General features: G+C 45.0%; 1 protein-coding gene across 5 annotated transcripts in view; it reads right to left on the bottom strand.

Annotated features, from left to right (window-relative positions):
* Nucleotides 1-17,657, bottom strand: part of LOC110495939 (intersectin-1) — a 62,671-nt gene that overhangs the window by 12,415 nt on the left and 32,599 nt on the right. The window contains exons 17-32 of one of the 5 annotated variants that reach the window (XM_090208275.1): nucleotides 16,913-16,999; nucleotides 14,474-14,560; nucleotides 12,131-12,252; nucleotides 11,782-11,981; nucleotides 11,237-11,358; nucleotides 9,753-10,081; nucleotides 9,414-9,588; nucleotides 8,811-9,016; nucleotides 8,123-8,205; nucleotides 7,481-7,647; nucleotides 6,933-7,100; nucleotides 6,394-6,592; nucleotides 5,513-5,707; nucleotides 1,908-2,029; nucleotides 1,658-1,764; nucleotides 1,187-1,370 (exon numbers count right to left, since the gene is read on the bottom strand). In XM_090208275.1, the coding sequence (XP_090064401.1) occupies nucleotides 1,187-1,370; nucleotides 1,658-1,764; nucleotides 1,908-2,029; nucleotides 5,513-5,707; nucleotides 6,394-6,592; nucleotides 6,933-7,100; nucleotides 7,481-7,647; nucleotides 8,123-8,205; nucleotides 8,811-9,016; nucleotides 9,414-9,588; nucleotides 9,753-10,081; nucleotides 11,237-11,358; nucleotides 11,782-11,981; nucleotides 12,131-12,252; nucleotides 14,474-14,560; nucleotides 16,913-16,999 (2,553 nt within the window). Of the gene's footprint in view, nucleotides 1-1,186; nucleotides 1,371-1,657; nucleotides 1,765-1,907; nucleotides 2,030-2,476; nucleotides 4,818-5,512; nucleotides 5,708-6,393; nucleotides 6,593-6,932; nucleotides 7,101-7,480; nucleotides 7,648-8,122; nucleotides 8,206-8,810; nucleotides 9,017-9,413; nucleotides 9,589-9,752; nucleotides 10,082-11,236; nucleotides 11,359-11,781; nucleotides 11,982-12,130; nucleotides 12,253-14,473; nucleotides 14,561-16,912; nucleotides 17,000-17,657 lie in introns of those variants that run through there. The other 4 variants (XM_021571477.3, XM_090208272.1, XM_090208273.1 and 1 more) reach the window with 4 other exon arrangements.

The following is a 17,657-nucleotide window of genomic DNA, read 5'->3' as shown; positions in this document are numbered from 1 at the left end:
TCTCCATGGCGTCTCCAGACTGTCACATCTGTCACATGTGTTCAGTGTGAACCTGCTTTCATCTGTGAAGAGAACAGGGCGCCAGTGGCAAATTTGCCAATCTTGGTGTTCTCTGGCAAATGCCAAACGCCCTGCACGGTGTTGGGCTGTAAGCACAACCCCCACCTGTGGATGTCGGGCCCTCATACCACCCTCATGGAGTCTGTTTCTGACCGTTTGAGCAGACACATGCACATTTGTGGCCTGCTGGAGGTCATTTTGCAGGGCTCTGGCAGTGCTCCTCCTGCTCCTCCTTGCACAAAGGCGGAGGTATCGGTCCTGCTGCTGGGTTGTTGCCCTCCTACGGCCTCCTCCACGTCTCCTGATGTACTGGCCTGTCTCCTGGTAGCGCCTCCATGCTCTGGACACTACGCTGACAGACACAGCAAACCTTCTTGCCACAGCTCGCATTGATGTTCCATCCTGGATGAGCTGCACTACCTGAGCCACTTGTGTGGGTTGTAGACTCCGTCTCATGCTACCACTAGAGTGAAAGCACCGCCAGCTTTCAAAAGTGACCAAAACATCAGCCAGGAAGCAAAGGAACTGAGAAGTGGTCTGTGGTTATCACCTGCAGAACCACTCCTTTATTGGGGGTGTCTTGCTAATTGCCTATAATCTCCACCTGTTGTCTATTCCATTTGCACAACAGCATGTGAAATGTATTGTCAATCTGTGTTGCTTCCTAAGTGGACAGTTTGATTTCACAGAAGTGTGATTGACTTGGAGTTACATTGTGTTGTTTAAGTGTTGCCTTTATTTTTTTGAGCAGTATATATATATATATATATTCTACATACATATATATATGAATCACATTGGATCAGTCCCAGCCTAGTGCTGTGGCTCGGCTACCCTCAAATAAGAAAGTATACTGACGCTAGTATCTCAGTCTAGTCTTGCTGTGTCAGACATCACACGAAGAAACCAAGTACGGCTGAGATCAAGGCTATTCACAGCCAACCAAACAAGGTGCATGAACAAACTGAATGAGCACGAGACATTCAGACACTCGAGGCCAATAAGAGTTCAATACAAAATAGTCAAACATAGGGCTCTGGTCAAAAGTCGTGCACTATATAGGGAATATGATGCCATTTGGGATAGTGACGCATGCAACACGTTCTTTGCGGCCTTTCTCCATTACCTTGACAAAGTCCTTGAACTCGGGCACCTCGTCGGTCTTCTGCTGGATGAGCGTGGCCCCGTTGAGCTGGCAGCTGCAGAAGCGGATGTAGGGCTGCATGTGGGGCAGCTGGGCTGTCAGAATGTCTCCAATCATCTTCACCGGCATCCGCTCGCCCGACATCTTCTTCCTAACCCTCAGAGCTCTGGTGATGGGGGACCGGAGGAAGGGGGCAGAAGAGAATGGGACGATTGAGTCTGGTTATCGTTTTAACCATGTTCTGAAGCTGTACCGTGTTTGTTTACAAGAATAAATGGCAATGTCATTACTTTAAAATGTGTACAATATACCAATCCCAGATTGCCCCTTTAAGCCATGAGTCATGAAGACCCACAATGTTTTTTTAAATTTTTTTAAATCAGCTGCTATCCACCATACAGCCAGTTAAACTATAGTTATGACAACAGGACCAGAGGTGGCTAGGGGGCGTACTTGAGCAGCTTGATGTTACACATGATGAGCTCCTTCCAGTTGACAAAGATCATGGCCACCTCTTTCTCTGTCAGCAGCTCCGACTCCAGCAGAGGCTTCTGAAAGACCTGGCGAGGAAGTGTTGACGTAATGTTAACACAAACGTTCCGGAAACATTTGCATGTAATGCAGATATGGCAGAGAGTGTATGCTTGGACTGCATGTGTGATCATGTTACCATGGAGTGAATGTATGTATGTAGTGTGGCTACCTCGGTGACGAGCTGCAGGTCATTGACATAGTTCTCCTCGGTGACGATGAGCTCGTGCGTGTAGCCCTGTCTCTTCCTCTCAACGGGTGTCAGCATGTCCAGCAGGTGCAGGTCAGCGCACCCTGTGGAACAGGACAACAGCTTCGATCAGCTCCCCTCTGTCACTCAAATACTAAACAGCCAATCAGAACACAATCTCAATGTCCCATCTCTCAAACAAACTTCCACAGAAAGCCAATGGCTGGCACTTGGGACTTTCCGTCTTGAAAGTTCAAGGCACGTAGACACTTGACACCTGAACAAGTCATTGAAATAAACAAAATGAATAAAGAAATATATTTAGAAGGTGTAGGGTAAAATGGTCTTCTCCTAAAAAGCCAGCCTAACATCATACATAAAAAAAAGGAATGCATAATTCTTTAGACCCTTTGTAATTTTTCCAGAGTGGTCTACAAAAGGAATAAATAAAAAGTCTTAAAGCAAACATGCTTTGGACAAAAATGGTGGTAGGTCTCAAGTAAACAAACCCTTTGGTTTTTATATCAGTAAATAAAAACACAAGTCCACTGTTGCCATTGAGCTTTTTAATCATTACACACGTCATTTTCTATATTAAAGACGGCATGACACTTTTTATTAAAGCTGACTTGTTTGTATACATTTTTCAATTTATACATTCATTTCTGAGAAAATGCTTCAGGAATCCAAGTGCAACGATTACATTTTGGATTTGTTGTTGATTCCATAACAGACCAGAAGCAATTCAGTTTATAGTCATAGAGTATTGAATATACTGTATGAGTAGTATTTTTGTTGTGCTTCTCAAACCCGAGTCAGTAACGGAGTACAAACCTCCTTGAAACTGATGGGTCTCAAAAGACACATTGGAAAGTCCAACAAACCAATCATAAAGCAGCAAACACCAATACTGTCACATAGTGGAACCAATAGGAACCAAACGGTTATATAAAAAAAGGCGGCATACAGGAATTCCATCTTTGTGTTTTAGAAGAACAATAAAATTACAATACTGTTGTGTGACAAATGCAAACAAGATTGATATGGTACCAGTACAATACTACTGTGTGTGTGTGTGTATATTGCTTTGAATGGATGATGCCATGCTTTTTCTTTTGTTTGAGAATAATAGGTTAAGGCCATAGCTATATAGCCCTAGAACTTGGTATCCCACTAACATTGACTACAAAAAAAATACCATAGTCTTAGTTTTTCTTAGTTTTCATATGTAAACATTGTTAAAAAGGTATTATCAGGAGGGTATTATTTTCATATGTAGTATGTTCATATTCAGCTGAATCACAGTTCTTTTCAATGGGATTTTCTTGACAAAATAACAGAGTAAAAGGTCAAACTAAATGGACATGTTGCTTCAGATTTTTTACAAATGGCAACTGCATAAACTGGTAAAAAAAAAAAAACTTCAGGAGGGAAGGGGAAAACATGACAATACTACATAACCATATATATTTAAAACACTATGCATTATAATTGCATTAATTTATAAAAAATAGACTGTCGTGGTATAGTGACTGGGGACATAGACTTCAATTGACATACATCTAGGAGAAAACATGTAAACAAACTGAGGAAACTCATGAATACAAAACAACCCATCTACTCTGTGACTAATACATAGTTCTGAGGAGACAAGAATTTACTTACTTTGTGTGTCCATTCAAATCACACAATTCCAAGTCTGTGCATACTGTGTGTGTGTGTGTACCTTCCCCTCTCCATTTGTGGCGGCTGTGCAATATTTGGTTTGCATCGATCATAACCTCGTTTCACAAAATGCTACAGCACAAAGTAAACACCCCAGCACCTCCAAACAACACGATTCATCCAAAGAATGTTTGGTATGAATATAAAAAACACAGCTAGATGTGAGTGGATAAATGGAGAGGTTCAGTCCCACCCATAGGTTTGACAGACAGCTTCTCTGTCCACTGTATGAGCTGGCTTTGGGGCAGGGGTGGTCTGGATGTACACTATAGTAAATGTAATAATCTCTCCCTCCATCCTATAACGTGACCTTTGAACCCCTAGACTAGTCCATTAGACAGGTTGCTCATGATGAACCAATCCCAGGCCCAGTCGGACAACCAACCATCCACCCAATCCCCTAACCCTCCGGTTTGTTCAGATCTGTAAGATGTAAGCAATATGGTTACACCTATCCCGTTTCCTTCAGATCTGCAAACTGAAGGGGTACGGGGAAGGGGCTTGGGGTAGTCTTTCGGGCCAGGCCCTGGTTGTTTTGGCAGCCCGTCTGATGCGGTGTGTCATGAATAGTGGGTCTTTCTGTGGAGCTGTGGGTCGGATGGGGGAGGGGTTAGTAAGGGAGGGGAGGGAGAAGCTTAACGTCAAATGGAAGCCATTTGACTCATTAGTAAAAAATAAAATAAAAAAAACTGTCCGAACAAATCCGTAGTGCTGTGATGGAAAAAAAGCAGAATGACTAAATCTACAAAAAAATCTAAGTTCACAGAAAGCCACAAAAGGACCCACTATCCAGTCTCCCATTCATATGATCACTTCAAGTAGTTATTTTTTTCAATTTCCTAAAAAAAAACATTGAAATGTTTTAATTAATAATAAATGTTTAATTTGTTTAAGTAAATTGTAAAAAAAATAAGAAAAAAAGCGGTGTAGGATAAGGAAGCTGCTTGGCAATTTTGGCGAGTGCATCTAACAGTTCGAATATAAGGAGGTAACGGCCTGCTCTCTGCAGCTTGACTCTTCTAGCCCACAAGGGCAGGTGGTAATCATGTGGCAGTCACATGATCGGGGTGGCTGCATCTCCCATCATCCCGCGGGGGCAGTGTTTAGGGGATAGTGGGTCTCTTTGAGGACTTTCAAGGCTGAGTGGGAATGGGCAACATATGAGTCCTAGAAAGAGGAGGAGAACACAGCACATAAGCAAAAAACGCAAACCAAAAAAGGAAACAAACCAACAAGACAACAACAAAAGAAAGAAAAATATGCAAATACACGAGCGTGCAGAACTAAATGGACGTCGGTGGCGGACGAGTTCACGAGACGACACACAGCGTGCAGCATAACAGATGAGGTGAAGTCTAACCATGGTATGCATGAGGAATGTGGAGGAGAGGGGGCGACTACAGGACATTGAGGGAGATGTTAGTGAGGAGGGACTGTACAAACACACACACACACACACCTCTATTCAACCGAGGATGATACATGATCTGAAAGGTCTTCAAAGAGGGGGCCCATAGGTATCAGTATGATCAGTTGCCTACAGTTTGTACCCTTGTTAAACACTGTCTCATTTGATTAGATTCCAGAGGTTTCCGAGGGTTTTTGTTGAAATGAATTGGGTATCGAAAAGAGTGAGAGGATACAAGAAGGTCATGTCTATACAAAGCAGGAGTCCACATCAGTGTGTGTGTAAGAGAGAGGAAGGAATGTAATCACAGTACTCGTTATGACCCATGTTGGTGTGTGAGTATGTGACTGTGTGTGAGTGTGTGTGAGCGAGAGAGAGAGAAGGGTGCAGTATGTACTCAAACTGCTGGGTGTGACTGTGAGAGGAAGACTTTAGTAGTAGTGTGTGCACTCACATTGTTGGCTGGGGTCTGTGTCGGTGGTCAGTTTGACATAGTTGGAGGGGAAGAGGCCCACGGAACCGTTCAGCTCGCCTTTCCACCAATCAGGGTCCTCCCTGCTCAGCACGTTGATGATCTGGCCCTTCCCAAAGGGCAGCTCGTCATCATTCTGCGCCATGTAGTCGTACATGCCAATCACCTGACACACTGCTGGAGAAACACACACATACAAGTGAAGGGTCAGTCAGACGGCCATACAATAAATAGACTTAGGCCCAGTCCACAAAAAAAAAAAGGGACTAAAGGCAGTGTTTGATCAAATATGTGATGCATTGTGGGTAAATTGTTACCGACTGATTGATCTAATAAATATTCAATATCAATGATGCAAACACGGCGATTTGTAGATCAAACCAGTCGACAATGTCGAACAAAGCCCAAAACTCTTGTTTAGGATCTGAGAGGATTGGACGGGTATTATATAGGCTACTATGGAGAAAAGTCTACATATAGCTTATCAGAGGGCAAGGTCGCGTTACTACCAAATGAATTATACCTATCCAATCCCCTCAGATCTACACAGGAGACTAGGGGTGTACTAGGACTTACTCCTGGACAGGACCTTAAAAAAAGGTACTAACAGGCCTTCTTCACAACACAGTCCTTTGTTACTAATAATGACTATGTTATTGTAAAGAAAGTTACTATAACAGAAAATAATGTAATTACAAGGATGTTATTATTTCAACAGAAAATAATGTTATTATAAAGAATGTTATTGTAAAGAATGTTCCTATAACATGAAAGAATATTATGACAGGAAATAATGGTATTATCAAGGATGCTAATATAACATGAAAGTACAGAGAATGTCTGTACAAACACAGTGTTAGTACCAGTCATATGTTGAGTCAAGGAGGGGCCCCAAGGCCCCGGCGGGCCCCCGTCAGGTCCCTGCTCCTGGCCCCTACCTGCACTGGGCATTGGCAGCTTGGGGGGTGTGGGTTCTGTGGGCGTGGTCTTACTGGTGCTGGGGCTCAGGAGCTTCACGTAGTTGGCCGGGAACCAGCCAATCTGCCGCTTCTTTCCCCGGGCCTGGACCAATGAGAGGACTTGTGAGTATGGAGAGGCCACAGGGGCACAGCAAGATCATTTTAACAGTAAGAAACATAGTCCCTTTCACTAGTGTTTAAAGCAAATGAATGGATAACAATGAATCTACATTACTGTATTGTAATTTCTACATCACTGTCTATGTATAAATTACCATATCACCTTGTATATTACTATTATATTATATATTAAGCAAATTTTTGTCACATCTATGTCTACATATGAACACAACTTAGCATTTAAAACATCTGCTATGACATTTCAAGTAAGTGTTGTGTGGGGTTTGTTTGTGGTGAGTAGTGTTGAGAGATGGTCCTCCAACCTGCAGCTCCCCTTCCCACCAGCCCCCCGGGTTCTTCTTCCTGATGAGGATGAGCTGGCCGGGCGCCAGGGTGAGCTGCTCGGCCCCCGTGGCCGTGTATGGGGCGATGACCTGGGCTATCTCGGGCTTCTTCCCCAGGCTTCCCGTCTTCCCTGCGGGTCCCAGTCCCTAGAGGGAAGACCGAGAGCTCTGGTTTTACTGGAAGCACAGAGGTGTGTTATACAAGGCATGCAGTTCGTGAAACGTTAGCTAATGTTGGCCAACTTGCATACTCTATTTGTTTTATGTTCAACGTGAATATTCGCTAATGTTAGGAGAGCAATGGAACGCGTAAAGTATATTTTTCTATGTGTATGTATTAACATGCGGCAAAATCATTTATTGTCCTACTGTTGTTTATGTCTGAAACCTAAAAAGGAAAACTCTAATATTTGTATTTATTTTTAAAAGAGAGAGCTTTTTTTTTACTGGGAGAGCTGATCAAACAGGACTGCATCGCAGAGTTTATGATTCGCCACACAACGACTTGAGTGTTTCCTAGAAGTTACCTCAGAGTCCTTGGGTTTGACGTAGTTGGAAGGGAATACCCCCGTCTTGCCCGAGACCACGCCCGTCCACCAGTCGCCCTCCTTCTTGGTGACCACGATGACGTCGCCCTGCTGGAAGGTCAGGTCGCCCTGCTCGTTGCTCTCGTAGGTGTACATGGCTATGTATTCTGGGAAACACAACATGTCTGAGCTACAGGGTCTGTTCATACACTTTTTTTTACACAGGATTTAATCTAAATGGGTAGAGTAACTGGAACATGCTGTGTTCCATGATAAACTCTGGTGTAAGTGTTCCGTTTTGTATGTATGGTGTGGAACATAGTCTGAGAGAAAGAGTATTTTAAAGCCGAGATCCGCGATAGGTGAAACGGTGCCACTGGTTGCCCCAGGCGCATTTGTTATTGTTTTTGTTTTGCTTATCAAAAAGGACATGAGCATCCAGCGTCATGTTAAAAACAACAATCGTAGTACATACTCTGCTGTTCTATCGCATGTGCAATGATGTCAGAGAAAAAAACAACAGTGCTCATTGTTTGAAGTAATTTATTTGTTTTTGTAATATTGCAAATGGACGTGGCAGTTTCACCGCAAGGGATTCCAACTCTATACTGGCCTCTGTGTGTGTCTAGGTCCATCACCCACCTTCTCCTGGGTCCATGGTCTTGGTAGGGGACGGGGTGGGTCTCTTCATGGTGGGCGGGCTGTCGGACGAGCCAGACTCAATGCTGCACCAGAGAGAGGGCAAACATTCACTCAGAGAGCCAAGCCGGTGGCTAATATAACAATACACTCTAGATGGAGAGGGACTAAAGCCATGCACAACAGAGAACTTGGCCATTGAAGTTTCAATAAAAAAAAGCATAATGATGTCACATCATTCCATGGCAGCCATGTTGCTCCCTCCTAGACATAATCAAGTTGGGATTTACTTGGAAGTTGGCTGAAGTCTGTAGTCCAGGGCTGCCCAACCCTCTTCCTGGAGATCTACCGTCTTGTAGTCCAACCCTAATTTAACATACCTGATTCTACTTACTAGTTGCACAACAAGACCTTAACTAGCAGAATCTGGTATGCTAGTTTAGAGGTGGACTGAAAACCTACAGGACGCTAGATGTCGAGGAAGATTGTTGAGCAGCCCTGCTGTAGTTATCCTGCTCAACAGGTCACCCTCCTAAAAGCATCTTTCCTAGTTGATAAGGGTCCAATTAAAACACATGACTAGAAATAATTGTTTGGGTTAATAATAATACTCCAATAACAGTTATGTAAACATATATTATTGATAAATGTGACTATGGGGGAGGGACAGTTTCATCCTCATTCTCCTCACCTCATGGACTTGCGTACGGGGCCCGAGATGAGCTTGACGTAGGACTTGGGGAACCAGCCCCGCTGGCCCTGCACCTCGCCGAACCACCACATGTCCTGCTGCTCCAGCACTGTGATCACGTCGCTCTTGTTGAAGTTGAGGTGGTTGTCCTTCTTGGCCCGCCACGGGTACAGAGCCTGAGCCTGCAAACCCTCCACCTTCTCCCCCTGAGAGGGAAAGAAAGGAGAGAAAGAAATGGGGAGTGGGAGAGGAAGAGAAATAGGAAGAGAAGAAATGTATTATAGAATCTCTATGTGCTGTTTATAAGTCCTGCTCTTCATTCACCTGACAGTGCCACCGCACTGCTTCAGGTAGAGTCAATATCATCCTCCTGCTAGGACCTAGATGACATGTTCCTGTGCTCCTCGGTGTGGTCTAAACTGAGTGTTACAATCAAATGTATTATTATTACTATTATAAGACTGATATGTGTACTTTATATTTAATGTGGATTTTTGTATGTTGCAGGGCTCATTTGTAAAAGAGACCTGGGTCTCATTGTGACTCCCTGTTTAAATAGAAATAAATAAAATAAATAAATATATATTCTAAAAACGACTGTACCTGTCCCAGGACGGGAGATGGAGAGGAGCCAGTGAGAGTGGCGGGGGTGAAGGCAGAGCGCTGGCGCAGCTGGCCCCCGGGCCCGGCACTGGGCACAGAGAGAGACGGCTGGGTGGGCCAAGCGTCCCAGCCCTCCCCAGTCTCAGTCTTCTCCACAGAGCTGGTGGACGGCCATCTGAGCAGAGAGGAACACACAGTTTACCAACTCAAACTCGGATTTCCCTTCAATTAATAACTTGGCGTATGTAAGACTATGACTGAAAAACACTTGGATTGTATTATATTGCATTATATTGTATTGAGTGCTGTGTGAGAGGAAGGGTTGGAGCTGACACTCACGTGGTGCTGAAATCTGCCCAGTTACTTGATGCCGAGGAGGAGGAAGAGGCGGGACCAGGGCCAGGGCAGGGGCCGGGGGCAGGGGGAGCGGTCACCGGGGGAGGGGTTGCCATTGGCTGGCTGGGTGGCGTGGGTGTGTTTGAGGCGGCGGTGGGTGTGAGCCGTGAGGCCAGTTTGGGCGCGGCGCCCGTGGTGGCGGCACTGGCCCGCAGGCTCATGGGAACCTCGGATTCTGGGATCTTCTCAGCGTAGTTGGCAGGGAACCAGCCTGTCTTCCCCTTCAGCTCGCCGCCCAGCCAGCCTGGCTCACCTGTCTGGGACTCATCCACCTGGGGGTTGAAGTTCAAAGATCAGTTCACAATCATAGCACTACAGAGCCATCGAAGACTATAGAAATATTCTCATTCAAGTCATGCTGTGATGAGTGGACCGGGTGGGCAATAGAGTTTATCTTCTAGTAACTATATTTCTATGCCAAGAACAACCCACAACCCCAGTCCTCAGGGATCACACTATCCGTTGGACCTTTTCCTTTAACCAGCTACAGGCTCATAGCTGACAGCAGGGTTAGGATCAATTCTATTTCAAATTAGGAACATGTACTGAAAAGCTTTGCTGAAAAGCAATGAGGAAATTCCTGAATTGAGTGAGTTGAAATGGACCCAAACTCTGAGGCGAGTAGTCTGGACCAAGATACTGTCGAGCCAATACAGGATTAGATTGATAAATCGTGGGAAAAATAAATGAAGAGCGGTTACAATAAATCCTGTGGACTGTGGTTGCCCAGCCATGTGTGGTTACTCCTTATTTAAAACATACGACAGAGTGGTTGGACCACTTTTGGAATGGATGTTTGCGATTCACAAGACAAGTCGAATATCACCTCTTCCTTTCCAAGCATGCGGATAGTCATGAAGATAAGCTGAGAGGATAAAAATGACAGTGGATGGCTTTGGGACTGCTTTGTTGAAGGAGTACTCGGTGAAATAGGATCAAATGTGTCTGTATAAACGTCTCACTCTCTGCAGCTTACAAGATGCTTTATCCAGTAACCAACGTAGAGGCACGCTTGTATGATCAGATGCCCTTTGAGAACAAGTGTGTATCCTCCGAGTATACTGACCATATAATGGATATACAACCACAAACATGCAACCAACAGTTCAATTCTTTAAGTGCTTATGAAGAGATGACAGCAGATGAGATGGACAAATGAGAGCAGGTGTTGGGATCACAGGTGAGCAGCTGATTGGACAGTGGACCTGTGGCACTTACCCACTCCCCTTTCACCTTCAGGTAGAGTGAGCAAAGTTGGGAGAGAGTCAGGAGGCAAAAGTTAATACTTGCACGCACGCGCACACACACACACACACACACACACACACCTTCCTTCATATAGACTAATCACTTCACATAAAACATCCATAACACACACACACACACAAATGGTGCTTGGCAGGAGTGATTGACAGCTTGCCTCTCACCATGACAATGTCTCCAGGGGTGATGGTGATCTCATCGTGACTGCGGGCATCAAAGGGGTACAGCGCCCGGTAGAAGACCACCTTGACCTTGTCCTGGTTGAACCCAGTCACCGGGATCTTGTCTGCAGGGAGGAGACGAGGAAGGGGGAGAGGAACACAGGTCACATCTTTCTCTCACACACGGAACCAGGTACATCCAAACGTTCTTAGAACGTCTACAGTAGGACCTCTGAGATTTGAAGATGTTTGGAATGGATGTCATTCGGAAACACTGAAATACTCGTGACTACTTAAAAACTGCATCAAACTTGACACAAAATCTTAAAGTGTGTGAATTGAATCTACATGCATGTTCTAATCATTTATTCAGATTATTTATTCAGATTATTCACCTTACGGTGCCGGTACACATATTTGTGGTATGATTTAATTGTCCCAGTTCGATATTGCTGATCAGTCCAGAAATCTGTGTTTTGTGTAAATGTTCTACTGTATGCATGCTCTTTCAAGGCTTCTTTGTAATACATTTTATTTTTGAGACGTACCGCCCGTGGGCCATTGGCTCTGATTCATGAGTTTCCCTGGTTCAGGCTGCTGCATGAAGAGCTGGTTGAGTTTGTCCTGCATGTCCTTCTTAGTGTGCCCCTCCTCACTCACGCGCTTCATCCAGGGCTGGGGGGGCGGGGTGGGGGCCTCCACCGTGCCCTCATCTTGCCACGCCAAGCCCTCGTCAGTGGCAGACAACCTGGAGAGAGGAAATGGGTGTGCCAGAGGTAAACTCTGTAAACAGACTGGATCACAGTGATGGGGCTGCATCCGCGTAACCCATGCAGATTGAGAGGACATAGGAGCAGCTCGCTCACACATATGGTGTCCACACACAATCACACACACCTTCCGTCTGTGAGCTCGGCGGACTTGGCCCTCTCCTGGGCGATGGCGTGGATGTTGATTTCTCCCTCCAGGTGATCCTTCTGCTTCTGCCTCTGCTGCTTGCTGTGGATCTCTCGGAGCTCCTGCAAGGCAGCGTGGGATAGAGGAGGACCGGTGAGGGGAAGTGTGGGAGGGATCGCCGGGACTCAACACAACACTCACGTCACAATGAGGCGTCGGCCATTTTGTGCCCTGTAAGCGCCATTATGATTCCAGCCGGGCTCAGTTACCTGATGGAAAGTCTGTGTTTAGTCTACTGCTTCCCTCCATTCAATCTCATCTCTGTGTTTCTCCAATTAATTATGGGCTACTACTGAAATGTAGGTTTGGTTGGATTTTTGGGGTGGACACACTTGCACAAAACATGGCCACCGCCACAGTGCATTCATTGGACAGCTTTTGTAGTCTGGCGAGCGCTGCACATGAACCACTGAGGGAGGGTTAAACGAGCCCTGGGTACTATGGAAACACAGACACCACTGGAACTGGAAGACCGTAGTGTTTCAGCGCTCCGGGTTGAAGTTTCCCTTAGGTACAGATCTAGGATCAGCTTAATCTCCCCCAATCCAAATCTTAACCTAGTAGGGTTAAAACTGACCTAAAATCACCGTCTAGTGGTAACTTCGCTCTGCTCCGGTTTGAGCACCAAATGGAAACACTACTGGTTAAAGCCAAGTGGTACCAACCAATCACAGAGATCATTCATGGTTTTGGGAGAAATCTGAGCCAAACTATGATTCTCAAAAGCACACAGACTGATATGGAGTTCGGTCAAAAGAGTTGAATGGGAAATTCACAAGGATCATAGCTAGACGTAATTCAAACCCATCCTCTCTAAAGGGTTAAGAAAGTCTTAATATACAGTCTGAGCAGGGAATTAAGTTATGAGGACTTGATTTTCCTGAAGGAATAACTATCAATATCAATTCATCTTAGATTAGATGAAAATCCTATTTAAATTTTATCTTCATTGAGCAGAGGAATAATCTAATGTCCATATCTGATACGAGGAATAGATATTCGACATATATTCAGATCACACATTAAGGCCAAACGAGCTTGAGAACTTTTGGTCCTGACTGCTACTATGGCCCATTTGGACAAAGTGACTGCTGGGTAATGTAGTCCGGTGTTAAGAGAGCACACTGCACACACACCACAGCCCTCAGTTAACCAGACTCATAGGTTAAGATTGTGATGACCCATGCATTGTGAAACACCATGCAACCAAGGGCTTCACCCTCATATGTTAAGTTGGCGTGTCATCAACACATGGGGCTGGAGAGAGTGAGGTACGTTCAAGAAAGCTAGATTTGTTTCGTCCTCTGTTAAAATGGTGAGACGCACGGCTGACTGAGAACCGGTGAAGATTTCTTTAAATAGTCTCACACTAACAACTTGAGGATCATTTTCATATTGCCTCAATCTATTGATAAATGACATTTCTCTGTTCATTACCTTGTTCTATATTTCTTTACTGTACCAAGTCTTCAATTAGCCTAGGTCTATATGGATTTGATCTCCCAAAATAGTAGACCCTACACCTCAATTCACTATTTAATAAATACATCCCTAACGCTAGTGGCCACTCACTCAGTAGAAGGACTGTACAGCCGCAAAGCGTCGGTCGAGTGTGCTGTTTTTAATCTTGTCCTCCTGCCATGTAATTCATCAAAGGCACTTCATTTCTTTCCAATAAGACAGGAGTCTTTTGGGAAGTGTTTTTGTGCATTCTACAGATGTTTTCCAACGTAACAAAAGTCGGTCTTAAAGTTTTTGGGGATACCAAAGAGGTAAAATGTTGTCCTCTCACCGTAACCAAAACTACAAAGCCTGACAACTCAAAGCTCAAGGAGCTGAAAAATATACAATTGTAATTGATTCGATTTAATAAAATGAAATAGCCAAACAGCCAGGTTCATGCACATGGTGGCTAACAACATTGACCGGAGCGGTTTCCCAGTATACACTTGCATACTACCGAGTGTGACCCAGTTGACTTTGGTCTTGGCAATGCATACTAAATAGTATGCTAGTATTTTATTGAGCCCTAGTCTAGAGGGTTTAGGAGGCAATGAGAGATATACACCGGCACCTCCCAGAGGACAGATGAAGGAGGGAAGCGGCTGCTTTTATTAACTCCCTGCAGGGCTACCGAGGCTCAAGCTAAAGACGCTCAAGAGGAAGGGCAGCATGGCTTGCTTTGACCAGCCCTTCAAAGGAAGCGGAGGAGTGATAAAGGGGTTGGGGTGGTGGAGCGCGGGGAGAAGGGCATGGTGGAAGAGGTGGAGGCAGTAGGGACACCTGCAGGTAGACGTCTATACGCTGCAAACAGGCCAGGGCGGTCGACAGACAGTCCAGCAGCGTCTGGTTAACCAAGCCCCCCTCGGACTGAAAAGAGACACATAGGGACCTCAAGGTCAAGGGTCAGATAGAACAGCAGCAGTGCCACCGAGGTCAACAACAAGGTCGTGTTCATTAGGCACCAAACAGAAAGAAACAGACTGAAAAAGGGAGGGACTACCTGCCCAATAAGAAAAGCACATTTGTGTTTCCCATTGCGTTGTGCTTAATGAACACGACCCAGGTACACATCCAGATCAGACTCAACCCCTAACCCTGACCTGGCGCCTTGAGTTAGGTGCCCCAACAGCCCCATGTGGCTGTGTCCGACGTCAAACCATAGCATCCCACATACAGTTTAACCATACAGTGCCTTGCGAAAGTATTCGGCCCCCTTGAACTTTGCGACCTTTTGCCACATTTCAGGCTTCAAACATAAAGATATAAAACTGTATTTTTTTGTGAAGAATCAACAACAAGTGGGACACAATCATGAAGTGGAACGACATTTATTGGATATTTCAAACTTTTTTAACAAATCAAAAACTGAAAAATTGGGTGTGCAAAATTATTCAGCCCCCTTAAGTTAATACTTTGTAGCGCCACCTTTTGCTGCGATTACAGCTGTAAGTCGCTTGGGGTATGTCTCTATCAGTTTTGCACATTGAGAGACTGACATTTTTTCCCATTCCTCCTTGCAAAACAGCTCGAGCTCAGTGAGGTTGGATGGAGAGCATTTGTGAACAGCAGTTTTCAGTTCTTTCCACAGATTCTCGATTGGATTCAGGTCTGGACTTTGACTTGGCCATTCTAACACCTGGATATGTTTATTTTTGAACCATTCCATTGTAGATGTTGCTTTATGTTTTGGATCATTGTCTTGTTGGAAGACAAATCTCCGTCCCAGTCTCAGGTCTTTTGCAGACTCCATCAGGTTTTCTTCCAGAATGGTCCTGTATTTGGCTCCACCCATCTTCCCATCAATTTTAACCATCTTCCCTGTCCCTGCTGAAGAAAAGCAGGCCCAAACCATGATGCTGCCACCACCATGTTTGACAGTGGGGATGGTGTGTTCAGCTGTGTTGCTTTTACGCCAAACATAACGTTTTGCATTGTTGCCAAAAAGGTTCAATTTTGGTTTCATCTGAACAGAGCACCGTCTTCCACATGTTTGGTGTGTCTCCCAGGTGGCTTGTGGCAAACTTTAAACAACACTTTATGGATATCTTTAAGAAATGGCTTTCTTCTTGCCACTCTTCCATAAAGGCCAGATTTGTGCAATATACGACTGATTGTTGTCCTATGGACAGAGTCTCCCACCTCAGCTGTAGATCTCTGCAGTTCATCCAGAGTGATCATGGGCCTCTTGGCTGCATCTCTGATCAGTCTTCTCCTTGTATGAGCTGAAAGTTTAGAGGGACGGCCAGGTCTTGGTAGATTTGCAGTGGTCTGATACTCCTTCCATTTCAATATTATCGCTTGCACAGTGCTCCTTGGGATGTTTAAAGCTTGGGAAATCTTTTTGTATCCAAATCCGGCTTTAAACTTCTTCACAACAGTATCTCGGACCTGCCTGGTGTGTTCCTTGTTCTTCATGATGCTCTCTGCGCTTTTAACGGACCTCTGAGACAGTGCAGGTGCATTTATACGGAGACTTGATTACACACAGGTGGATTGTATTTATCATCATTAGTCATTTAGGTCAACATTGGATCATTCAGAGATCCTCACTGAACTTCTGGAGAGAGTTTGCTGCACTGAAAGTAAAGGGGCTGAATAATTTTGCACGCCCAATTTTTCAGTTTTTGATTTGTTAAAAAAGTTTGAAATATCCAATAAATGTCGTTCCACTTCATGATTGTGTCCCACTTGTTGTTGATTCTTCACAAAAAAATACAGTTTTATATCTTTATGTTTGAAGCCTGAAATGTGGCAAAAGGTCGCAAAGTTCAAGGGGGCCGAATACTTTCGCAAGGCACTGTATATTGATTCCCCAGGTTGAGCCCCTGGGATGTTGTGGGGAAGAGGGCCACACTGTCCAGAAGCAGCACAGCCTACCACAGGCACGGGGTGAGTCTAATATACCCATCACACTACTGAGCCCAGTGGAGCCGACCCGTGCAGAACCGTACTGCACTAGGCCTGGTTACGCATCCATCATAGTTGCTGGAACCGTGCTTTGACAGGACAATGTAAAATTGAGCCAGTCTAGTACAGTTCCGGTTGGCCCTGTAGTGTGACATGGGTCTAACTTTCTTCCTTCTTTAGCATTGGGTTTCAAATCTAATTAGTAACAGCAGCAGCAGCACACGGAGTTATTCTGATTGGTTATTATTCTCCAGAGGGATGCACTACCATAGAGTGTCCTGCGGGGGGCAGCAGTGCTGGTGAATGGACAACCTGTCGCCCCCTCTGCTCCTCCAGCAGCAGCTCCAGACGGAGGCCCTCTATCCGGGCAGTGTGGCCCTGATAGAATGCAGCCAGAGACTGGACGGAGAGATGAGGGCAGAGGTCAGAGGGCACGGGAAAAAAGGTCAGCCAAACAGACCAGACGGGGGTGGCATGGTGGATGGCGGGCGGGGCGACAGAGTGAGCAACAGTCAGAAACAGTGAGAGAACAACAGTGTAAACCCTCAAGTTTTCCCCTAGATAACAGACCTAGGATCAACTCCCCTTCCCCCAATCCAAAACTGACACAAGATCAGTGTCTTCAGGCAATTTCCCCCTACTCCAATACAGTGCACTCCGCATGTAGTGATCACCTTCACACATGGCAATTGGATCACTTTAACATTTCTAGGACCTCATTCACTATAAGCGGAATGCACTGTAGTGTATATCTGAAATTCTGGGCCCCTGATGTGGTATGTGGAGCAATTAAAACGGTTTTGGTTGAAAAGAAAGGACTAAAGTATTGAGATCACATTGAAATGAAAAAGGGGATCATCAGACACACAAATCATCAAGCCCTCTGATCGTCTTGGCGCCCCAACACACAAAGACAACACGAAGAGATGCAAAGGCATCGTTAGGCAGAAAGAAAGTACTGGAAGTCAGTGTTTTAAATGGTACACTGTCAACTGTTAAACTGAGCATATGGGGCAAATCCTAACTTCCATTTATTAAGTCAGATTTTCATTTAGTC

The sequence above is a fragment of the Oncorhynchus mykiss genome, chromosome 18 (genome assembly GCF_057628025.1).
Source record: "Oncorhynchus mykiss isolate SJ-2025 chromosome 18, ASM5762802v1, whole genome shotgun sequence".
Taxonomy (NCBI): Eukaryota; Metazoa; Chordata; class Actinopteri; order Salmoniformes; family Salmonidae; genus Oncorhynchus; species Oncorhynchus mykiss.
Note: the sequence above shows the minus strand (reverse complement) of the source record. Positions and strands in the feature narration are given on the sequence as shown.